The sequence below is a fragment of the Aspergillus heteromorphus genome (assembly GCF_003184545.1).
Source record: "Aspergillus heteromorphus CBS 117.55 chromosome Unknown BO70scaffold_14, whole genome shotgun sequence".
NCBI lineage: Eukaryota > Fungi > Ascomycota > Eurotiomycetes > Eurotiales > Aspergillaceae > Aspergillus > Aspergillus heteromorphus.
In genome coordinates, this window is record NW_020290419.1 from 189,964 (window position 1) to 207,335 (window position 17,372).

Sequence of the window (17,372 nt, forward strand, 5' to 3'; positions counted from 1 at the left end):
GCGCATACCGGCAAATACCTTTGTTCCACCAGATTGCAAGGGTTTTGAGAAACTCGAATTCCGCAGGTATCAAGCGCCTTTGGCTTCCCAATCTATGAAACTGATTTTCTTTTTTTTTTTTTTTTTTTGCGAGGGTAGGATCTCGCCGAAGCTATTATAGATACGACTTTCTCCGCTGATTCCTAGGAATTCCCCTTATCCCCTTGTTATACTTCTCGATCTGGGTGCGCGGGATGCGCTACAGTAGGGAAAAGCCTATGGGACATGAGAGATCAAGGCAAGCTCCGCATACTATCGACCACGACAGAAAAATATAAATAAGTCGCGGGCCATCATGCAGTGATGCTTTTTTATTTCCAAGTCAGATCTCTCCGCTAGCCAACTGATTTCTATATTCCCACAACACACTACTCAGACCTAACCATGCCTGGTATCATAGGAGTAGCTGGCTTGTGGTACAAACGGCTCAAAGAACTCTATGAAGACGATGGGTTCACGGTTGACATGGGCACCGACCTTTTGAGTGACAGACTGCTTTATGATTGCATTATAGTGCGGTCTTACATACGGGGCCCATTCCTTTGTTTTATTGTTGCTGCTTCTCGGGAATGGGATGCCCATGATTACGTATCCTGCATAAAAGCCAAGTGGAATGAGATGCGACCTGACTGGGATCTCACGTATCCCTTGTTCGGAGGATACATAAACCGCACAAGCGGGAAGATCTACTTCCATGTGTGTGTAAAAGCCAGGGATCGAGAGGGATTTAGAGTAGTACGGCTATTTGCTAATGGATCTGAGAACCGCATGTACTTCGAGGAAAGTGAGTGGCCAGAGACCATTCAGTTGTGGCTGCGGACCATCGGAGACAGGGCCTATCGAGAGGGAGGAGGGTTCGACCCACGGTTTATCGAAGAACTTGAAGGTGATGATGACGAGATTGAAACTATAGTCGACGAGACTGAAACTGTTAGTGATGAAACTGAGGAGTTATGACTGGTTGGCGAGACTGAGAGTCTAGTCGATGAGGCTGAAGTTATGGACGTAGACAGCGAAGACTGATGCTGGTTGAGGAGGCTCAAGCTCAAGCTGATGTAACAGATCAAAAAGACCTGTCCAGACACCCAGATAGGTGTGATACTGAATGAGACTGAAGTTATAGCTGACGCGATTGAAGCTGTACATTAGCTTTTTGAATACGTAAAGAAGCACCACAGACACTATTAGTCTCACCTTGTTTTTCAGTTGGAACGGTTTTGCAGTGTAGTGTAGAATGTGAGATCCATAGAAGCCCACCCTGTACTTCATACGGAGGACTTCAGGGAGTAACAGTACTAACTAGCACATGCACGCAGGGATGTTGAATTAAGACCATAGGCAGTACCCGCGTTATACCGGTATTATTGAGGACCGGGGGTCGTGTCGGGGTGCCTGGGCCGCGCGATGTGCGTAATACCAATACCGCAAAATACCACCGTTATCCGCGACCAACGATCAACCCCAAACACGCCTGACCTTGATGTCGCTTCTACAACCCCACGACCCCAAATGGCTTTGGTACAGTACTCCGAATCAGAATCAGAATCGGAGCCGGAGTTCCAACAACCGCCGACTAAAAGACCCCGCCAGACCATCCACAACCAATCTTCCTCGCTCCCGCCCCTGCCAGCAGCTTTCCACGACCTTTACGCCTCAAGCACTCGCGTCAGCGTACGAGATGACCCCAGTCTCCACGGGGGCCGGAAAAGAGTCATCCCCCACGTCGAGGGGAACTGGCCGACCCACATCTATCTGGAATGTAGGTGGCATCTGTCTTCAGCCCAACCCAGCTGACATCCATGGACAGGGTATCCATTCAAAGAAGAGCTGTCCACTCTAAGCGACGCGATAGCGCAGATTGAGGGAAGCCTTGATGGCCATGGGACAGAGCTGCATAGCTTGCTGCACAGTGATCTGGGCGCACGGCTTCCACTCCACATCAGTCTTTCCAGGCCCGTTGTGCTGAGAACCGAGCACAGACAGCAGTTCCTGGAGGGGTTCGAGGCCGCGATGAAAAAGTCGAACATCGCAGGGTGAGTGTTTCCCTTCTTACTTTACCTTAATAGCTGAGACGAGGATGTTAACCCATGTCGAAACAGCTTCGAGGTCACACCCAAAAGTTTAGACTGTGTTTCCAATTATGAGAAGACCAGATGGTTTTATGTCCTGCGCGCGGAAAGACCGGAGGACGATAATCTGAACCGTCTTCTCAGCCTCTCGAATCGCTGTCTTGCTCGCTTTGAGCAGCCCCTTCTGTATGAATCGCCGCAGGATGCGATCGCCTCGCTCATGGCCCAAGGCACTGCTACGCGGCGGCCAGGTGTGACTCGTGTGGGTGAACAGGCCGTGGGCAATTATTCCCACTGTTTTCACATATCGCTAGCATGGAGCTTGACAGATCCTTCACCCCAGGAGAAGGAGCAGATCGCAAAAATGGATCTGCGCAAGGTACATGGTCTCAAGCTTCGCTTTGATTGCGTCAAGGTGAAGATTGGGAACAATATTTCAAGCATACCACTTTTCAGTGGCGGCGTGTGATAGGGACATCACCTGCGGAAGCTGTAGATATACTATCCAACCTGTAGAGTCTCCGACAAATTCTTTCCAGCAGCCCATCAGTCTCAAGGGCTGCTGGGTTGACTACGAGGCTATCACGTGATATAAACACGTGATCTGACCGCTGACTGCTTTCTACGGCGGACGGCCGACACCTGCGTGTTTCTGAAGCAAGGGAACCTGCGTCGGGTACAGAAAGGGAACTCTCTCGGGACCGGAGCTTATCTGGATGTTCTTCAATGGGCCCGGCGGTTCTCCGTCCTGGTAAAGATTGATCCCTGCCAAGAAGTCACCCCCTCTTCAGCTGGCCGCCAGGATTCCACCGACCGACGATCCTTCTGCAGGCGTGGAAAAGGACGGATTCAACTTGAACTCCGACGGTCGGTGGGAGGGTGTGCGAGGGCAAGGAGCGTGGGTGACGCAGCTTGACAGCCGCCAAGCACGGATTGCGTCGTCGTCGCGGCGGGCAGGAAAGGTCTGGAAGAGTCACGGCGGGAGAGTCCGTAGGTACGAAGTGACAGTGATGATCGATAGATAACTATACTACTATAGCCTGTACGGAGTAGATAAAAATCGGATTGCATTGCCCGCGAGGCCATTGGTCTCGTGAGCTAAGAACCGGCAGGGTCTGCTAATCATTATTAGGGTATGGATCAACTCCAGGGCCGAAATCGTCAGCGCATGTCGGCCTCGCCTCAGCCGGGCCTTTGGACGGGAGCTGGCAAGGTCGTCAGGCTCCATGGCTCCATGGCTCCCTCTCTTCTCCCCTACTCCTCTCTGCTCCTGCTACGACTTCTGCCACTGTTACTAGTATTGCGACTGCACCATGGAGCTACTGCTTTCTCGACTCGCACCATAACGAATTCACCACGGCGCCGCCTCTAGGCGCGACAAGACAAGGATGCTGACGCAGCCCCTGCGGTGCAGGGCCCATCCTCCGCCATCACGGCCGGCCTGTTCGATCTGGAGTCGATCCGGCATTGTTCTTCTCCCTAGGGCCCTTCAGCTGCGCACCTACGCTTCCTCCTCCTCCACCTCCACCTCCCCCTCCCCCTCCCCCTCCTCTCCTCTGCGCCATAAGAACTCAGCTGGTCCCTCCGTCTCCCCTGCTTCCTTTCCTGTCGTTTTCTCCAATGCCCCCCTCCGTCCTCCCGCCCCTCGTCCGACTCTAATCCCGTCCATCACCACCACCTCCTCCTCCGTCACCTCCGTCACCTTGCCTCCAATGGCTACCCAAACCAGAGACCACGGTGGCCACAGTGGTCACCATCACCACCACCATCATCACGGCAATGTATACCTGACCTCCACAAATAAGTATGACGCCGGCGTGCGGATCACCCGGCTCGGCCTCGTGGCCAATCTCGCCATGGCCATTGGGAAGTTCATCGGAGGCTACGTGTTCCATTCCCAGGCTCTCATCGCCGACGCCTACCACGCCCTCACAGATCTGGTGTCCGATTTCCTGACATTAGGCACAGTCGCCTGGTCGCTGAAGCCCCCGAGCGAGCGATTTCCCAACGGGTACGGCAAGATCGAGAGCATCGGCGCGCTCGGGGTGAGCGGGCTGTTGCTCTGTGGAGGTGTGTTCATGGGTCTCAATTCCGGCCAGGTCCTGCTGGATCAGTTCTACCCCGAGGCTGCCGAGGCGTTTGCCCATGTGGGTGCTCTGGGCCATAGTCACTCCCACTCACACAGTCACGGCGTCGAGGCCCTGGGGCCGAGCATTCATGCGGCCTGGCTGGCTGCGGGGTCAATCGTAGTCAAGGAATGGCTCTACCATGCTAGTGAGTGTCTTCTTTTATTTCCTTTCAGATCTAGACAGCGGCGCTGACTGATTTTCTCTCCATAACAGCCATGAAAGTTGCGACGGAACGCAAGTCCTCCGTCTTAGCCTCTAATGCTATCCACCACCGCATCGATTCCCTCACCAGCATTGTCGCCCTCTTTACGATCGGAGGCACATACTTTTTCCAGGATGCTTCCTGGTTGGACCCGGTGGGTGGCCTCCTGATCTCGTTAATGGTCATCAAAGCTGGCTGGGGAAACACAAAGACGTCGCTGCTGGAGCTGGCGGATACCACGGTGGACGACGATATCAAGGCGTCGGTCCGGAAGACCGCGACCAAGGTGCTGGCGGGACTGGAGGCCGGGGGCGCGATCAAGGTGCGCGATGTGCAGGGCATGAAGTCGGGGCAGAACTACCTCATGGACGTCGAGATCGCCGTGCCGGGCGCATGGTCCATTGTCCAGGCTCGCCAAGTCGAGGAATCGATTCGGACTGCCGTCGGAGAAGGAGTGCGTGGCGTTAAGCGCCTCAAGATCCGGTTCATTCCCCTGGAGCACGAGGAGTTGACCTTTTCGGAGGAATTCATATCTGCGGATGTCGCATCCCAGGTGCGTCCCGAGCCGGAGGAGGATGAACATGACCACGATCATGACCATGACCATGACCATGATCATGATAACGAACCCCGCAAAAGACGTTGAGCGGGTGGGTTCTTTTTTGTTTATGATGTGCACAGGGACCAGCGCGGACAATGCCTCATTCCATAGTTCTCTCAGTCTAGCGCTCTGACTTCCCGGGATTGGATGATGTCTATGACGGATCACAGGCGATCCGTCCACGGACCAGCTGTTGAATAGAATAGAGGGTGGGAGGGAATAAATAGAAGGGATCAGTCGGTGTGTTTATATCTCTATAGCCAAGACGGCCACGGAACCGGCCAAATTCAGGCACAGATTTTCCGTAATCTTTCTTCTGCTTCCTCCTTCATCCTGTCATATTATCGAACGCCCCCGAGCCTTTGTCGGGCATTTCAACAAGGGTCAGAAAATATGACGCCCGCTTCCCAGAGCAGATGGCAACAGGGTCTATCGATAGGTATACGACACCCAACCCCCCTCCAAGGCGTAGACTACGTACGTACAAACCACGGTTGCGTACTAACTACAGCTACGGTATGTTACTTAGTGATGCTCCAGCGCCACTGGCCACCGTTCGATCGGAGGTTCCCTCGACGTCCCACAGAGTGTAGATCAAAGAGTAGGTAGGTGATCTCTCCACCGTCGTCTCCGCTCCGTTCACTCTGCGCCTGCCCGCCCCCCCAATCCGTAGTATCCACTACGCATATCCACGCTCTCACGAGCACCCACCAGAGTGCCCGCCGAGATGACCTTCCCAGCGTAGAATTGACCCTGTCTCTCTCTCTCTGTATATGCCCGACAAATGCGACCACGCCCTTTGTCCTCACCGTCCTCGCTAGAACCCGATCCAGTCCATTTGTTACGCCCAGTGGTAGACATTGGCCCTGGTAAAGCGCGGACGGCGCTGGGTGGCACTGTGGGACGTTGCTGCTGTGTGTTGTATCTCTGTTTGCGTTTCTCTCTTCTTGTCTGGGGTTGGTGGGGAGTGGCGTGTTTTGAAAGGTGGCGCGATGATTGCGTGGCTGGTTGACTGGATCTTGGAGCGGTGTTTCTGGGTCTGGGGAGAAGGGGGGGGCTCGTGGTACACTGTAGATGGGAGGTGGGTGGAAAGGTGGACGGGTGGGTGCTTGGTTGAGTAGTCGGTTGGTTTGAGGGTGGAGGTACAGTGCTTGGATAGCGACAGTGCAGACGAGCAAACGGGGGTTAGTGTTGTTGGGGTTCGTTGATGTTGAAAGATTGGGTGGGGTGTGCAGTTGAGGCAGGCCAGGCCGCATTCCGAACTTGGTTTGGGCCCGATTAGATCACGTGTTCAGTTGGCACTAGGTACTCACCGCCCCGGGTATCCGCTCCGGCGTTCATCCTTGCAGATCGCATCCTCTACTCCGTACAATAATCAACAAGGAGAGGGTAATAAAGAGATCGATGTTGGAGCGTGCGCACAACAGTGCAACTAGCTCACAGACTACTCTACTGGGATACTTCCTTGCCAACCAAGCATGGATTTGATCGATGGAATCCTACTTTTACCAGGAAAGGAAAGTCTACACATCCTACAAAGCACAACCAGAATCAAATGTATGACGCCCGGCCTCAGTATCATTATTGGGCCAAGCTAGAATTGATAACGCCATCTATATGCGATGAAGAGACGCTCAGGGAATCAGCCGTCAAAAAAAAAAGAAAAGAAAACAAGATGCAAGTACCGATACCACTACCAGGTTGGTATCAAGGATACCTCGGCAAGAAGAGCAAAAAACAGAACAAACGGGAGGGAAAGGTATCATAAGCTAAAAAAGGCATCAGTTGCTCGAACGGAACGCTTGACGAGCCCGGCGCTTGAGCTCAGCAAACATCGCCTCCTGCGACTGCTTCGTACGGCCAACAGCCTCAGTGTTCTCCACAGCACGTCTCATCAGGAAGCCCATGCATTCCTTGACGGTACCCCACGTCAACAGCTTGTACACGTTAGGCGACTCCTGGGCGGCGGACGAATCGGCGCTCTTGAAGCCCTGAAGAAGCTCACAGCTGACTTCATCGGCCATGCCTTGGAGCTGGGCGTAGCTGAGATCGACCCCTTGCGACTCGGCGCGAGCAGCCTGGTCGAGACGGATGGCGTGGGCCTTGCGGACGGAGTCCCGGTTGTGGGTGGCGATGATGACGTTGACAGGGGGGAGTTCGGTCTTGTGCTCGACCGAGGCAGACTGCAGCATGGCGTTGTAGCGGCGGGTCAACAGGGCTTCGACGACGCCGTCATAGCACGCGTCGGTCTCTTCCTTCTCAGTCCAGATGAGGTGGCGGGGTTCGGTCTTGAGGTACGCACCGCGCACCAGCTTCACACCGAGGGTGTAGCCGTCCTGGCGGGCGATTTCCAGGTGCTTGGCAATGGTGGCGGGCGTAGAGCGGAGGTAGGCCTGGTAGGTGTTGTAGAAGATGGCGCGGCCGGGGGTCTGACCGTTGCAGTACTTCTGATACTTCAGGGCCCACCTCTCAATGCCGGGCTGCACGGCCTGCTCTTCGGCGTCGACGAGCAGGCGCGAGTTGCGCGAGATGGCCAGGTCGCAGACCTGCTTGATGGCGGCATCCATGAACTCCGAGGGGGCGGCCTGCTGCTGCAGGTAGTGGAGGACCTGAGTACCCATACCGGTGAACCTGGTGTTGTGTTAGTGGGAGGGAGATCGGGAGCAGGGAAAGATGGATGACATACTTCAGAGCAACGAAGTCGCCTTCCTGCGCCATGTCCACGGTCTGGAGGGTTCCATCCAGCCATGTCTGGATCTCGGCGCGCGCGGCCTCCTCGTCGAGCGGGTCGACATTGCCCTCGCCAACAAGAACCTCACGGGCGTAACCCAGTAGAACACCTCGGTATCCCAGCTGCTTGATATCTCGGATGGAGCGCTGCACCTCGAGCTTGTTCTCCCCGGCGTTAAACTGGCGGTACAGAGTGTGCTTGACCAGGGCGTTGAGGAGAGGGTTCTTGGCCACGTCCAACAGGGCGGTCTTGGGGTGGGCGAGGGTGGAGAGGGCGAAGATACAGGGCTTCAGCAGCAGGTTGGAGGACGACACAGACAGGATCACCAACGACCGCAAGACGGAGGCGAGAGGGAGCTTGGCCAGCGGGGATCCCGAGGCGTCCTTGGTGGAAGGGGGGGTCTGCTGGAGGAGGGTCTTGGTGGCGGTCGATGCGACCACGGACGACTTTGCGTTGCTGGTCCGGCTGACGTATCTGGCGGACGCATATGAGGAGGGGACGCCTGATAGCGCCCGCATCGGACGGCGGGCAGCCTTCATGGTGGGGGATAGTGATACGAGAAGGTGTAGAAGGATAGATAGTTAAAAGATGATCGGTGTAGAGACCGGAGAAGGAGAGGGGAGTCTTCACGTAGTTGTGACAGGGATAAGAATTGGAGTTTGAGGAAAGAAGAGGAAGATTTGGAGGAGAGGCATTACGGGTGTATGTATACTGAAGAGGGAGGGACGGGGAAAGAGACGGTTCAGTAGCCGGTGGAAACCGGGCGGGGACATAACCTGGAAAGCCGGTCGGCAGCTTCTGAACAATAATGTCCAGTAGTTACGGAGTTACTACTATCTAATCTACCCCGTACTGTGCAGCCAGCCAAAGCCAAGGGAGTCCCGGGGCTGCAGGTGGCGCATCCATTGTTGGCACCTGACCAAGACCAACAACCTACAACGTACAAACAAGTACTAACTACAGAGTAGGTATCAAGGAGATCGCCACTTGATCCCCCGCCACGGTACGCGTTGCTCGAGCTAGGTACTAGATAAACAGATGCCAGGCAACTGGGACTGCGGCGACGAGAGAGAGCTGGTCACAGGGACACCCAAAACCATGTATGGAACAAAAATCCAAAAATCCAAAAATCCAAAACCCAAAATCCAACGTCCAATGCGCTGTCGCTGATAGCAGATGGCAACCGGCTGGCGGGCCGGTGGGTCCAACCGGCGCCGGTGCACTACCGCTTGACCGGCCCGGTGATCTTGGGGTCAAACTTCTCCAACCAGGCTGGAATACCATTGGCTGCCGGGCGGATAAGGCTACTACTATCTATCATCACTCAGTGGATAGATAGGTACTTAATAGTATATCGGCTATGTAGATGATTTTTCATTTGCAATAGAGGATATCGGAGACAACCCTTGAGTGAGCTACTTACCCTGTACTATGTACGGAGTAGCAAGAATTGCCACTGAAATGCAAGAAAACCTCACCAGGGCAGGGGCCAAGAAGGAGTGACGAAAGAATGAACGCGCTGGAGAAACAGGACCTGATCCCGCACGTGACACGTCAGGTACAGCGTAATTGCCTAATAATTGCCACCACCGCAGGGCGTCCCAAGTTCCCAGCCAATAATGCAGTGTGGGGAAGGATCTAAGATGCCGATAGAGTGCTTGGGGATAGCCAGCCAATGACCGGATGGTTTATTTTTCTTTAGAGTTTCTTTACGATGGTGCTGCTGCCTTGCTCATGCCCTATTTAGAGTCTAGGTTTGAAGGTAGTAGATATATAGTACATACGATGATAAATAGTACATAGCACTAGCATCATCGGCTAAGAGGACATGCATCGGGATTTCAATCCAATTGGACATCCAGGTAGACAGGGATGCTAATTCGACCCGGTCCGGTGCAAGATGACTATACAAGGCTCGGCGTCGACGTGAGCGCTGCCGCTGCCACTGCCATTTGCGCTCTCATCATTGCCTGAGGGCCAGACGCTCACATGCAAGCTGTCCGACTGCGAATGTTCGTGTGCAAGGGTAGTGCATAACGCAGCTACACGTCGCCCTTGTAGGCGATCGCCACATTCAAGAACCACAAGGCCTGCCTTGAGACCGAACGAAAGCGATATGATATGGTAGTAGAAGATGTCCTCCTGCCGGTCTAAGGCAACCGCCAAGGGAACATGATTGACCGGCGGGACTAGTGCGAGCTTAGGCTCATACATCCGGACACTGCGTGTGGTGGTCCCATCTGCGAAGGATTCGGCAGATATATAGGGGGGGTTGGATATTATCACATTAACAGGCGGCGGGGTGTCGACGGAGGGCTTGGAGAGATCCTGTAGGATGTTCTCCACGTGAAAAGGGTCAGCCTTTGAACCGCTAAGGACATTGCCCTGTCTGAAGGTGATATCCGCCATCGCGCGGGCAGACAGCGAGCCTTGTTTAACGTTGTGCATCAGATTCCTTTCCGACAAGTTAAGGGCCGTGGTACTGATATCGATACCGACGATGGAGATTTCCGGTACATGCGGAGAAAGAAGGGCATGTAAGAGCAGAGGTATGCAGCCTGTGCCGGTACAAAGATCTATGATACGTAAAGGAGTTGGGGCTGGGGCTGGGGCTGGGGCTGCATGATCCCCAGACCGAGAATGTCGTTCAAATTTGAGGATATCGCGCGATATCAAGCTGGCAGCATGTACGGTAAACGTCTCCGTCTCGGGTCTTGGGATAAGAACGCCTTTCTTGCACATGATATCCAGATCCCCAAAAGGCTGATCGCCAAGGATGTATTGGAGAGGTTTGCCTCGGGATCGTGCTCGACACATTGACCTAAGTAAACCCCGCCACCCATAAAGAGCATGTTTGGACGTAGTAGAGGATCTTTTTGTGGAGCTCGATTGAGCTACAGTCACAGCTCGCTCCTTCAGCCAGCGCAGCTCATTTTTGGCGGAGTGGATTGTGCGACACTCCTGTAAAAGTAGGGGAAGCAGAGGGTCATGTCGATATGCATCCAGGATCATCCGGGTCGGTATTCGTGGCATCGCTGGCTCTGGTCGGGAAGCATTCGCTTCCTTGCTAGCGGGGGGGTGGCTTGAGCCGCGAAAACAGACACATATGCTACTCTGATGGTGTTGCAGCAAGCGGAATCTTGGATGTAGAAGCATTCGCGTATTTTGGGTTATCCAGTACTAGGATCACGTGGTACATACACGTGACAGTCTGTTTACCATCGGAGAAACACTGCCACCGATTCCGTCGATCACACGCGCTTATATTTAGATGTCCGTGGCCCGTGGTGCGCAAAGTCGTCGCGGACTCGCTCGTATCATAATGCATTTATCTCATTGGGGTTGCCATCCCGTACCTAGGTGGTGGTTTATACACATGACTCCGCTGGGCTATCTAGATCACCGCTGCAATCGGCTCCAAACACCGGCTCATTTGTATGATATTGAACTTGCATCCAGGGATATCCTCAAAAACTAAAAACAATGTACCCATCCATATGAAAACAGAGAAGAAAGATATCGGAAGTGCTCCAGCTATCCTTTATGAAGTGTTATCCGTCGTCAGATTGCCCTCTTCGCACCAATCCTTGATCGGCTGTCCAGACATTAGCACCATACCCCGAACGAGAAAACACAGGTAGGGACTTACTAAGCAGCTCAGGCGGTAGCACCAGGAGCAATTAGACTTCGGATATTTGTAAAAGTCGATGATAAGGAGAATGAAGCCGACGAGCACCGCCACCAAGGCGCCTACACGGACCAGCCACCACGCCCACCACAGTGGCTTCCGACCCCGGAAGAAGTTCATCGGGTTCATCTTGTTCTCTGCACCAGCCGCGTTGCGAGTCCGTCGCCCTTTGAAGAAGTCGACCAGGTTGGGGCTCGAAGACACCTTCTGGGTGTCCTCCGCGGTAGCCCCTCCGGCGCCGCCGCTCATGGCCACGTAGGGGTTGCGCGCAAGCCCAATCCGCTCGCGAAACGCGTTGGGCGACCGCAAAAGGCACAGGCCAAGTGCGAGCCCCATGATGAAGCCTCCAATATGGGCAAAGTTATCCAACCCAGGGAGAAGGCCCAACACGAAGGAGACGGCTATACCCAATATCATGATTATCAGCTCCACCCAAGGCGCGGGGCGCTCTTTCCACGTATACAACAGGTCCAAGATGAAGAGCGCAAGGACGCCAAATAGCGCACCAGAACAACCGCATGACGCTTCACCCTGAGCGGCGTAGTTGCCCCCAAGAACAAAACCCCAGATACCACTGGCGACATAGACCAAAAAGTATCGCCACCAGCCGATCATCCGTTCCATATCCACCCCCATGCTCAGCTGCACGGCCAGGTTGAAGCCGATGTGAATGATCCCCGTGTGGATGAACATGGGGATAATGAACCGAAACCATTGGTTGGGCTCGGGCCGGTCGTCCAGAGACCCGTGGGGATGAGGATTCGGGACGCCGTTGAAACCACACAGTTCCGACAGCGTACAGTGAGATTCTGTTGTAGTGGAGTTCGGGCAAGGAAATAGAATCGTTTCGTTCAAATTCTGAACTCCGGGAACATTCTTCATACACGGGGTGTACCGCGACCCCATGTAGATCTGCACATATGGCGAAGGACCGATCATCACATTGAACGAGGGTTTCGTCTCAATCACAGAACCTGTGAGCTGGGCTACGGAGCCAGTTAGAAAAGTCCCGGTGGACAGCCGCAGCTCCGCTAAACATACCGTTCCTTACCAGCTCCACGATAAACACGATGATCTGGACCAGGGTAAATGTGTACGTCACCCATGGGACCTTTTTCTGAAAGAATCCCTTCCTCTTTGCTTTCTGACGGGCTGCCAGGGCGACCGGTGGCTCTATCGGGTCGGGGGAGGGCGAATACTGCGTGGGTTGGTGCATCCAATTCGGCGGCGGCGGTCCAATGGTGTACTGGTTGCTCTTCAGGGGAATATTTTCCGCGTAGTGATTGTTGTCGTCCAATCTCCCTCCAGCTGCATATGCACTCTGGTCGGAACCCAGAGATTGTTGACTGTAGTGGAGATGGGGGTCGGATGTGGTGGGCTCATATGGATGTGTGTTGAAGTCGGGGTGGCCGGAGGCTGGGAGGTTATGATCGTGAGGATTGGCTTGATCGTAGGAAGGCGGGTTGCTGCTATATCCGCCGTTGTAGTAATTGTTGGCTGCCATATTGAATGGCCAGCCAGGCTGACTTGGGGGGTGGGAGGGGGACGCGAGGGCGGTTGATTGCCGATCGGTGTAGGAAGGGTATGCAATTGCCCGACAAAGTCTGGCCGATGCGATGGATGAGGTTGAAGGAGGACGGCTGACAGGGGTGGCCGGAGCTGGGGGTGACGGCACGTTTGGCGATGGCGGGCGACCAGAGCCAGAACAAGAACCAGACTATAGTAAGACGAATGTAAGAATGTACCTGGTACCCCTGAACTGTAAACAGGCGCAATCACGGCCCCCAACAATTGACAAAGAAAGAAACCGACACCAGGGCGATGCAACCAAACGAGGGGAGAGTGGGCGTAAGAGAGCAATCCCCAAGAGCAGGCAGGCAGGCAGGCAGGCACGGGCAAGCAAACACGCAGGGCTGGGGTGGGAGATGTTTAGTTAGTGGATGGGGAAGAAGGCGCAAGAAGAAGTTTAGGCAGGCGGTTTTTCGGTCTTGGCGGGCGACTATTTTTGGGCGCCGATCGGGGGACCGCGTCATCAGCCACGGTTGACCCTTACTGTACGTACTCACTTTGACACGCACTGCCTCGTTATCCCACCGGTGTGACAGTGCGGAAAACTGCGGAGTATTATCAGGTACTCTGTATGTAGGGAATATGATATGAATATAAGACAGATAATATATGTACACGTCCCAAAACGTAAAAGAATGCCTAGAAATTCTCCCGCAGCGGCAGATCTCTCGAGCTCGACCCGACCCAGATCGTGAAATCCCCCTCCGGCATCACCCAATTCTGCTGCCGCACGCTCCAGTAGCTCAGATCCTTCCGACTCAGACTCATCGACACCGTCTGCTCCTCCCCAACGCCCAGCGCCACCTTGCTGAAGTTCCGCAGCACTCGCACCGGGAAGTCGATCTTCTCCGGCATCCGCTCGAGCTTCACCTTCCTCGGGCTCCGGGCCCCCTGGTGCACCTCCACCCAGTCCCCGTCCTCTGTCACCTCGTCCGGGAACGATACATAGGCCTGCACGACCGTCTGCCCCTCCCGCGATCCCGTGTTGCGGACCTGCACCTCCACCTGGGCCATCTCCTCATACAGGGACGGGTTGCCCCCGAGCCCGCCGCCCGCCTCCGACGGGGTCTGCACTTGATTGTACCCCTTCGGATAGTGCGTGTAGTTCGCCGCCTCCGTGCCCTGCAAGGACGGGAGGTAGGGGTATATGTACTTGGACACCACCTGGAATCCCGCCGGGAAGAAGACAGATTCGTTTCGTGGCGGCTCCGAGTCGTATTCCGGTGGGTAGACCGTCTGCCCCGGCCGCGGCGCCGGCAGTTGCGACTTCGGCTGTAACGCGTTGACCCGCAGGTCCGCCAGCTCAAAGGTCGTGTACGACAACCCAAATCCAAATTCAAACCGCGGCGTGATGTTGTGGCGGTCGAAGTATCGGTGGTCAATATACAACCCATCGCTGAAGTCTACCTGCGGCACAGGCGCATTGGGCTCATAGAGGACTTGTGCTGCCGGCCCGTAATCCGCAAGACTCTTCCCGACAGTATACGGCAGCCGGCCGCTGGCATCGACCTCCCCGAACAGCACGTCCATCAGCGCGTTGCCGCTCTCCTGTCCGGGCAGGTGAGCGAACAGCACCGCCTCGACGCCGGGAATATCAATCCAGGACTCAACCACCACCGGGCCCACGGCGTGCACGACCACCACGGTCGGCCCGCCACAGCTGCTGGCGACTGTCTGGATGAGAGAATCGCCACCCTTCTGCAGAAACAAATGGTTGCGGTCGCCGTGAATGCCGCCGGCAGATATGAACCCCTCACCCGAATCGGCGTTCGCAAAGACTAAACACAGGTTTTTGTCGGCCGCGTCGGCCGGCATGACCGCGTTCCGCAGATACGGGTGCACTTCGACCTCCGATGCCCAGGCCGACTGCAACGCTTCGATCGGGCTGACTAGATATGGCATTTCCACCGTTCCGCTGCCCCAGCCCATGGCCAGGGTGCCCTGGTTGCACCCGCGGTCCGGGCATGCGTTAGGTCCCTGAGCCGGTCCGGCATCGTCGCCATACACACCCACCCGATAGACACCAGAGGAAACACTGGGCCGACGGGACAGCGGAAGCGTGTTCTTGTCGTTCTTCACCAAAACGATGCCCTCCGCGGCCACCCTGCGGGCAATGATCCCGTGTGCATCCGCTCCTTCACCTTGTGCGTTAATGAATCGGTTCACGATTCCGTAGGCTTCATCGTCGGGAGATCCTTGATGGAGCCATCCAACTTGGTCGTTGGTCCATGAGGAGAAGTTGGGGCCGCCATCACCCTCGGGAGGGGGCCGTTCCCAGTAATCCTGGCCAAGATGGTACCAGGCCGCCACAATGCGGGTCACCATGTCGTTCAATCGCTCCATCGGCACCGAAGTGTTGAGGACCGCCCGAGTTAACTCGGCTCCCCACAAGGACCTCCCATCCGCCCAAAGGAGGCCATCACCTGGCATGCTCATGTCTAGACCCCCAAGGGCACTGTTAATACCGGACCGCTGCGCCAGCCAGTCGGACTGTACAAATCCTTGGAAGCCCAGCTCATCTTTCAGGATGCCGTTCAACAGTTTGCTATTCTCACACGCATGGCTGTTGTTCACCATCTGGTACGCACACATGACGCTGGCGACATCAGCGCGAATACTCTCAGCGAATGGCCACACAAAGACCTCGTGAAGCGCGCGATCTCCAACATTGGATGACATTGCTGATGCGATCCCCCACTCCAGAGGTTGACGGAAGTGCTCCTGTTCATTCAACACGAAATGCTTGGCTGTAGCCATGACTCCGCGACTTTGGATGCCACGGATAGTCTCCGCAGCGGCAACGCCCTGCAGCACCGGGTCGGAGCCAAACCCCTCCCAGTTGCGGCCGCCCGCGGGCATCATGCCAATAGCGCCCATCGAAGGGCCCAGTAGAACGTTCACGCCCTTTAGCCGGGCTTCCTCTCCCATTGCTTCCCCACGCTGTCGGATCAACTCCCGATTCCAGGTCGCTCCTGTCGTTATACCCGCGGGGAATGCCGAAATGAGGTCAGCGTAGCGCAAGCCGAGTGGACCGTCTTGTAGACATAGCGAAGGAAACTTGACGAATTCCGCGGGGCCTGGGCTGTCAGCAACCAACCCCAATCATCATCTTCATGTGACGTACCTGTATTTCCCACACATAGCCCCATCTGCCACCCAATGCCCGTGGTGACATTAATCTTCTCGATGAGGGTCATATCCCGGACCATCATCTCCGCCTTCCGATAGTCCTCCGCCCAATTCTCTAGGGCGCCACCTTTAGGCGTCGGGAACCATGACTCCGACGGGGTCATATCCTACCCCAACAGAAATCAGTATCCAGGACTTGAACGATTCAGGAACCACCTACCATGCGATCCGGATCCCCTGACCACGCTCGATTCAAAAACCCCCACACCATCAGCCCCAGCGCGACGAAAATGACGACCAGTGTCCACCACAACCAGCGTGAATAGTAATAAGCCCGCCATCCCGTGCGGGGTGTATGTCTTCGGAACGAGGAGGTTCTCCGACGATGCCCCTTCTTCTTCACGACGTAGTCCTCGTCCTCGCTATCGTCGGTGAGCTCATACTGCCGCGCAGCGGACAGCAGCTCCTGCTCGGCCTCGGTGATACTGTCGAGGTAGGCCTCGACGTCAGTGGAGCGCCGGTCGGGGGCGGGCGCGTAGGCGGTAGCCTGAGAGGGGTTCCTGGCGTGGTCTACACGGCGCAGCTTGACATTGGAGTCATCGGATTCGTTGAGATCAGGTTCGGAGAGGTCGGAGAGAGTGAGGGTGTCAGAGTAGCGGCGGTCATTGTGGACCTCTTCGGGGATAGACTCGTGCAAGGGGGTGTAGCGTTGATGCTGGGAAGATTTGCGGCCGGAGGCCTGGAATGGAAGCGGCATGGTGCCCAACAACCTAGCAGGAGGTGGTCATGGAGGCTGCAGCCTTGGAGGACAGGAGAGACCGATCACAAGCGAAAGACAGGAAGAATGGAAGAAAGCTGGAAGAAAGGGGAGCCTGGGGGGGGATAGAGAAGATGTGGAGAAGCAGTGGCATGGACTGGGTGGAGGCCTCTGCCAATCAGCGATCACAGCGCCCGGGGCTTACGCCATGCGGGCCGATCGCGATCTGGACTTCTTGTTGATGCAGGATCATTAAGAGGACGCTACGGAGTACTTCGAGGAGTAGAGTATCCAGAGTCACTAGAGACACTGGAGTCATTACAGTGTGTCTAGCATACATTAGGGCGATGAATCTGAGTGTCCAGTGCTAGATATGTGTTCTGGGAAATCCCGAGGAAATTCTGATCCTCCTGATGATACATGTCGGGTTAGTTGAGTCACAAGATGAAGAAGCCCGT

The 17,372-nt window shown here is 55.4% G+C and overlaps 8 protein-coding genes across 8 annotated transcripts; 2 read left to right on the forward strand and 6 right to left on the reverse strand.

The window, feature by feature from the left end:
* Nucleotides 1-1,537: 1,537 nt before the first annotated feature.
* On the forward strand, nt 1,538-2,599 carry BO70DRAFT_315676 (HVSL domain-containing protein). The gene is made up of 3 exons (XM_025540324.1): nt 1,538-1,798; nt 1,847-2,072; nt 2,139-2,599. The coding sequence occupies exons 1-3, from the start codon at nt 1,549-1,551 to the stop codon at nt 2,575-2,577; spliced, it is 915 nt and encodes a 304-aa protein (XP_025398850.1). The 5' UTR covers nt 1,538-1,548; the 3' UTR covers nt 2,578-2,599.
* Nucleotides 2,600-3,264: 665 nt separating this feature from the next.
* Nucleotides 3,265-5,331, forward strand: BO70DRAFT_362501 (cation diffusion facilitator family transporter). Its single transcript, XM_025543318.1, has 2 exons — nt 3,265-4,382; nt 4,451-5,331. Exons 1-2 carry the CDS (start codon nt 3,497-3,499, stop codon nt 5,083-5,085), a joined length of 1,521 nt encoding a protein of 506 aa, XP_025398851.1. The 5' UTR covers nt 3,265-3,496; the 3' UTR covers nt 5,086-5,331.
* Nucleotides 5,332-5,400: 69 nt separating this feature from the next.
* On the reverse strand, nt 5,401-6,359 carry BO70DRAFT_45539 (uncharacterized protein). Its single transcript, XM_025548462.1, has one exon. It carries the CDS (start codon nt 6,294-6,296, stop codon nt 5,562-5,564), a length of 735 nt encoding a protein of 244 aa, XP_025398852.1. The 5' UTR covers nt 6,297-6,359; the 3' UTR covers nt 5,401-5,561.
* A 232-nt stretch (nt 6,360-6,591) lies between these two features.
* BO70DRAFT_362502 (proline dehydrogenase family protein) lies at nt 6,592-8,488 on the reverse strand. The gene is made up of 2 exons (XM_025543319.1): nt 7,732-8,488; nt 6,592-7,676 (listed from the first exon to the last, which is right to left on the reverse strand). Exons 1-2 carry the CDS (start codon nt 8,308-8,310, stop codon nt 6,822-6,824), a joined length of 1,434 nt encoding a protein of 477 aa, XP_025398853.1. The 5' UTR covers nt 8,311-8,488; the 3' UTR covers nt 6,592-6,821.
* A 241-nt stretch (nt 8,489-8,729) lies between these two features.
* BO70DRAFT_45555 (uncharacterized protein) lies at nt 8,730-9,219 on the reverse strand. Its single transcript, XM_025548463.1, has one exon. The coding sequence runs from the start codon at nt 9,053-9,055 to the stop codon at nt 8,798-8,800; it is 258 nt and encodes an 85-aa protein (XP_025398854.1). The 5' UTR covers nt 9,056-9,219; the 3' UTR covers nt 8,730-8,797.
* A 387-nt stretch (nt 9,220-9,606) lies between these two features.
* Nucleotides 9,607-10,894, reverse strand: BO70DRAFT_362503 (uncharacterized protein). The gene has a single exon (XM_025543320.1). The coding sequence runs from the start codon at nt 10,802-10,804 to the stop codon at nt 9,647-9,649; it is 1,158 nt and encodes a 385-aa protein (XP_025398855.1). The 5' UTR covers nt 10,805-10,894; the 3' UTR covers nt 9,607-9,646.
* Nucleotides 10,895-11,073: 179 nt separating this feature from the next.
* Nucleotides 11,074-13,377, reverse strand: BO70DRAFT_362504 (rhomboid family membrane protein). Its single transcript, XM_025543321.1, has 3 exons — nt 12,501-13,377; nt 11,421-12,445; nt 11,074-11,366 (listed from the first exon to the last, which is right to left on the reverse strand). Exons 1-3 carry the CDS (start codon nt 12,961-12,963, stop codon nt 11,313-11,315), a joined length of 1,542 nt encoding a protein of 513 aa, XP_025398856.1. The 5' UTR covers nt 12,964-13,377; the 3' UTR covers nt 11,074-11,312.
* Nucleotides 13,378-13,612: 235 nt separating this feature from the next.
* Nucleotides 13,613-16,979, reverse strand: BO70DRAFT_429585 (beta-glucosidase). The gene is made up of 3 exons (XM_025548078.1): nt 16,378-16,979; nt 16,153-16,324; nt 13,613-16,105 (listed from the first exon to the last, which is right to left on the reverse strand). Exons 1-3 carry the CDS (start codon nt 16,912-16,914, stop codon nt 13,668-13,670), a joined length of 3,147 nt encoding a protein of 1,048 aa, XP_025398857.1. The 5' UTR covers nt 16,915-16,979; the 3' UTR covers nt 13,613-13,667.
* Between the last annotated feature and the right edge of the window lie 393 nt (nt 16,980-17,372).

Coding starts and splice junctions, on each gene's coding strand:
- BO70DRAFT_315676 (XM_025540324.1), top strand. CDS start 1,549: ATGGCTTTGGTACAGTACTCCGAATCAGAATCAGAATCGGAGCCGGAG. Junction 1,799..1,846: donor GACCCACATCTATCTGGAAT/GTAGGTGGCATC, acceptor ATCCATGGACAG/GGTATCCATTCAAAGAAGAG. Junction 2,073..2,138: donor AAAAAGTCGAACATCGCAGG/GTGAGTGTTTCC, acceptor ATGTCGAAACAG/CTTCGAGGTCACACCCAAAA.
- BO70DRAFT_362501 (XM_025543318.1), top strand. CDS start 3,497: ATGCTGACGCAGCCCCTGCGGTGCAGGGCCCATCCTCCGCCATCACGG. Junction 4,383..4,450: donor GGAATGGCTCTACCATGCTA/GTGAGTGTCTTC, acceptor TCTCCATAACAG/CCATGAAAGTTGCGACGGAA.
- BO70DRAFT_45539 (XM_025548462.1), bottom strand. CDS start 6,296: ATGCGGCCTGGCCTGCCTCAACTGCACACCCCACCCAATCTTTCAACA.
- BO70DRAFT_362502 (XM_025543319.1), bottom strand. CDS start 8,310: ATGAAGGCTGCCCGCCGTCCGATGCGGGCGCTATCAGGCGTCCCCTCC. Junction 7,677..7,731: donor AGGAAGGCGACTTCGTTGCT/CTGAAGTATGTC, acceptor CACTAACACAAC/ACCAGGTTCACCGGTATGGG.
- BO70DRAFT_45555 (XM_025548463.1), bottom strand. CDS start 9,055: ATGGTATTCCAGCCTGGTTGGAGAAGTTTGACCCCAAGATCACCGGGC.
- BO70DRAFT_362503 (XM_025543320.1), bottom strand. CDS start 10,804: ATGCCACGAATACCGACCCGGATGATCCTGGATGCATATCGACATGAC.
- BO70DRAFT_362504 (XM_025543321.1), bottom strand. CDS start 12,963: ATGGCAGCCAACAATTACTACAACGGCGGATATAGCAGCAACCCGCCT. Junction 12,446..12,500: donor CGTGGAGCTGGTAAGGAACG/GTATGTTTAGCG, acceptor CTGGCTCCGTAG/CCCAGCTCACAGGTTCTGTG. Junction 11,367..11,420: donor GCTACCGCCTGAGCTGCTTA/GTAAGTCCCTAC, acceptor ATGTCTGGACAG/CCGATCAAGGATTGGTGCGA.
- BO70DRAFT_429585 (XM_025548078.1), bottom strand. CDS start 16,914: ATGCCGCTTCCATTCCAGGCCTCCGGCCGCAAATCTTCCCAGCATCAA. Junction 16,325..16,377: donor CAGGGGATCCGGATCGCATG/GTAGGTGGTTCC, acceptor CTGTTGGGGTAG/GATATGACCCCGTCGGAGTC. Junction 16,106..16,152: donor GCTATGTGTGGGAAATACAG/GTACGTCACATG, acceptor CTGACAGCCCAG/GCCCCGCGGAATTCGTCAAG.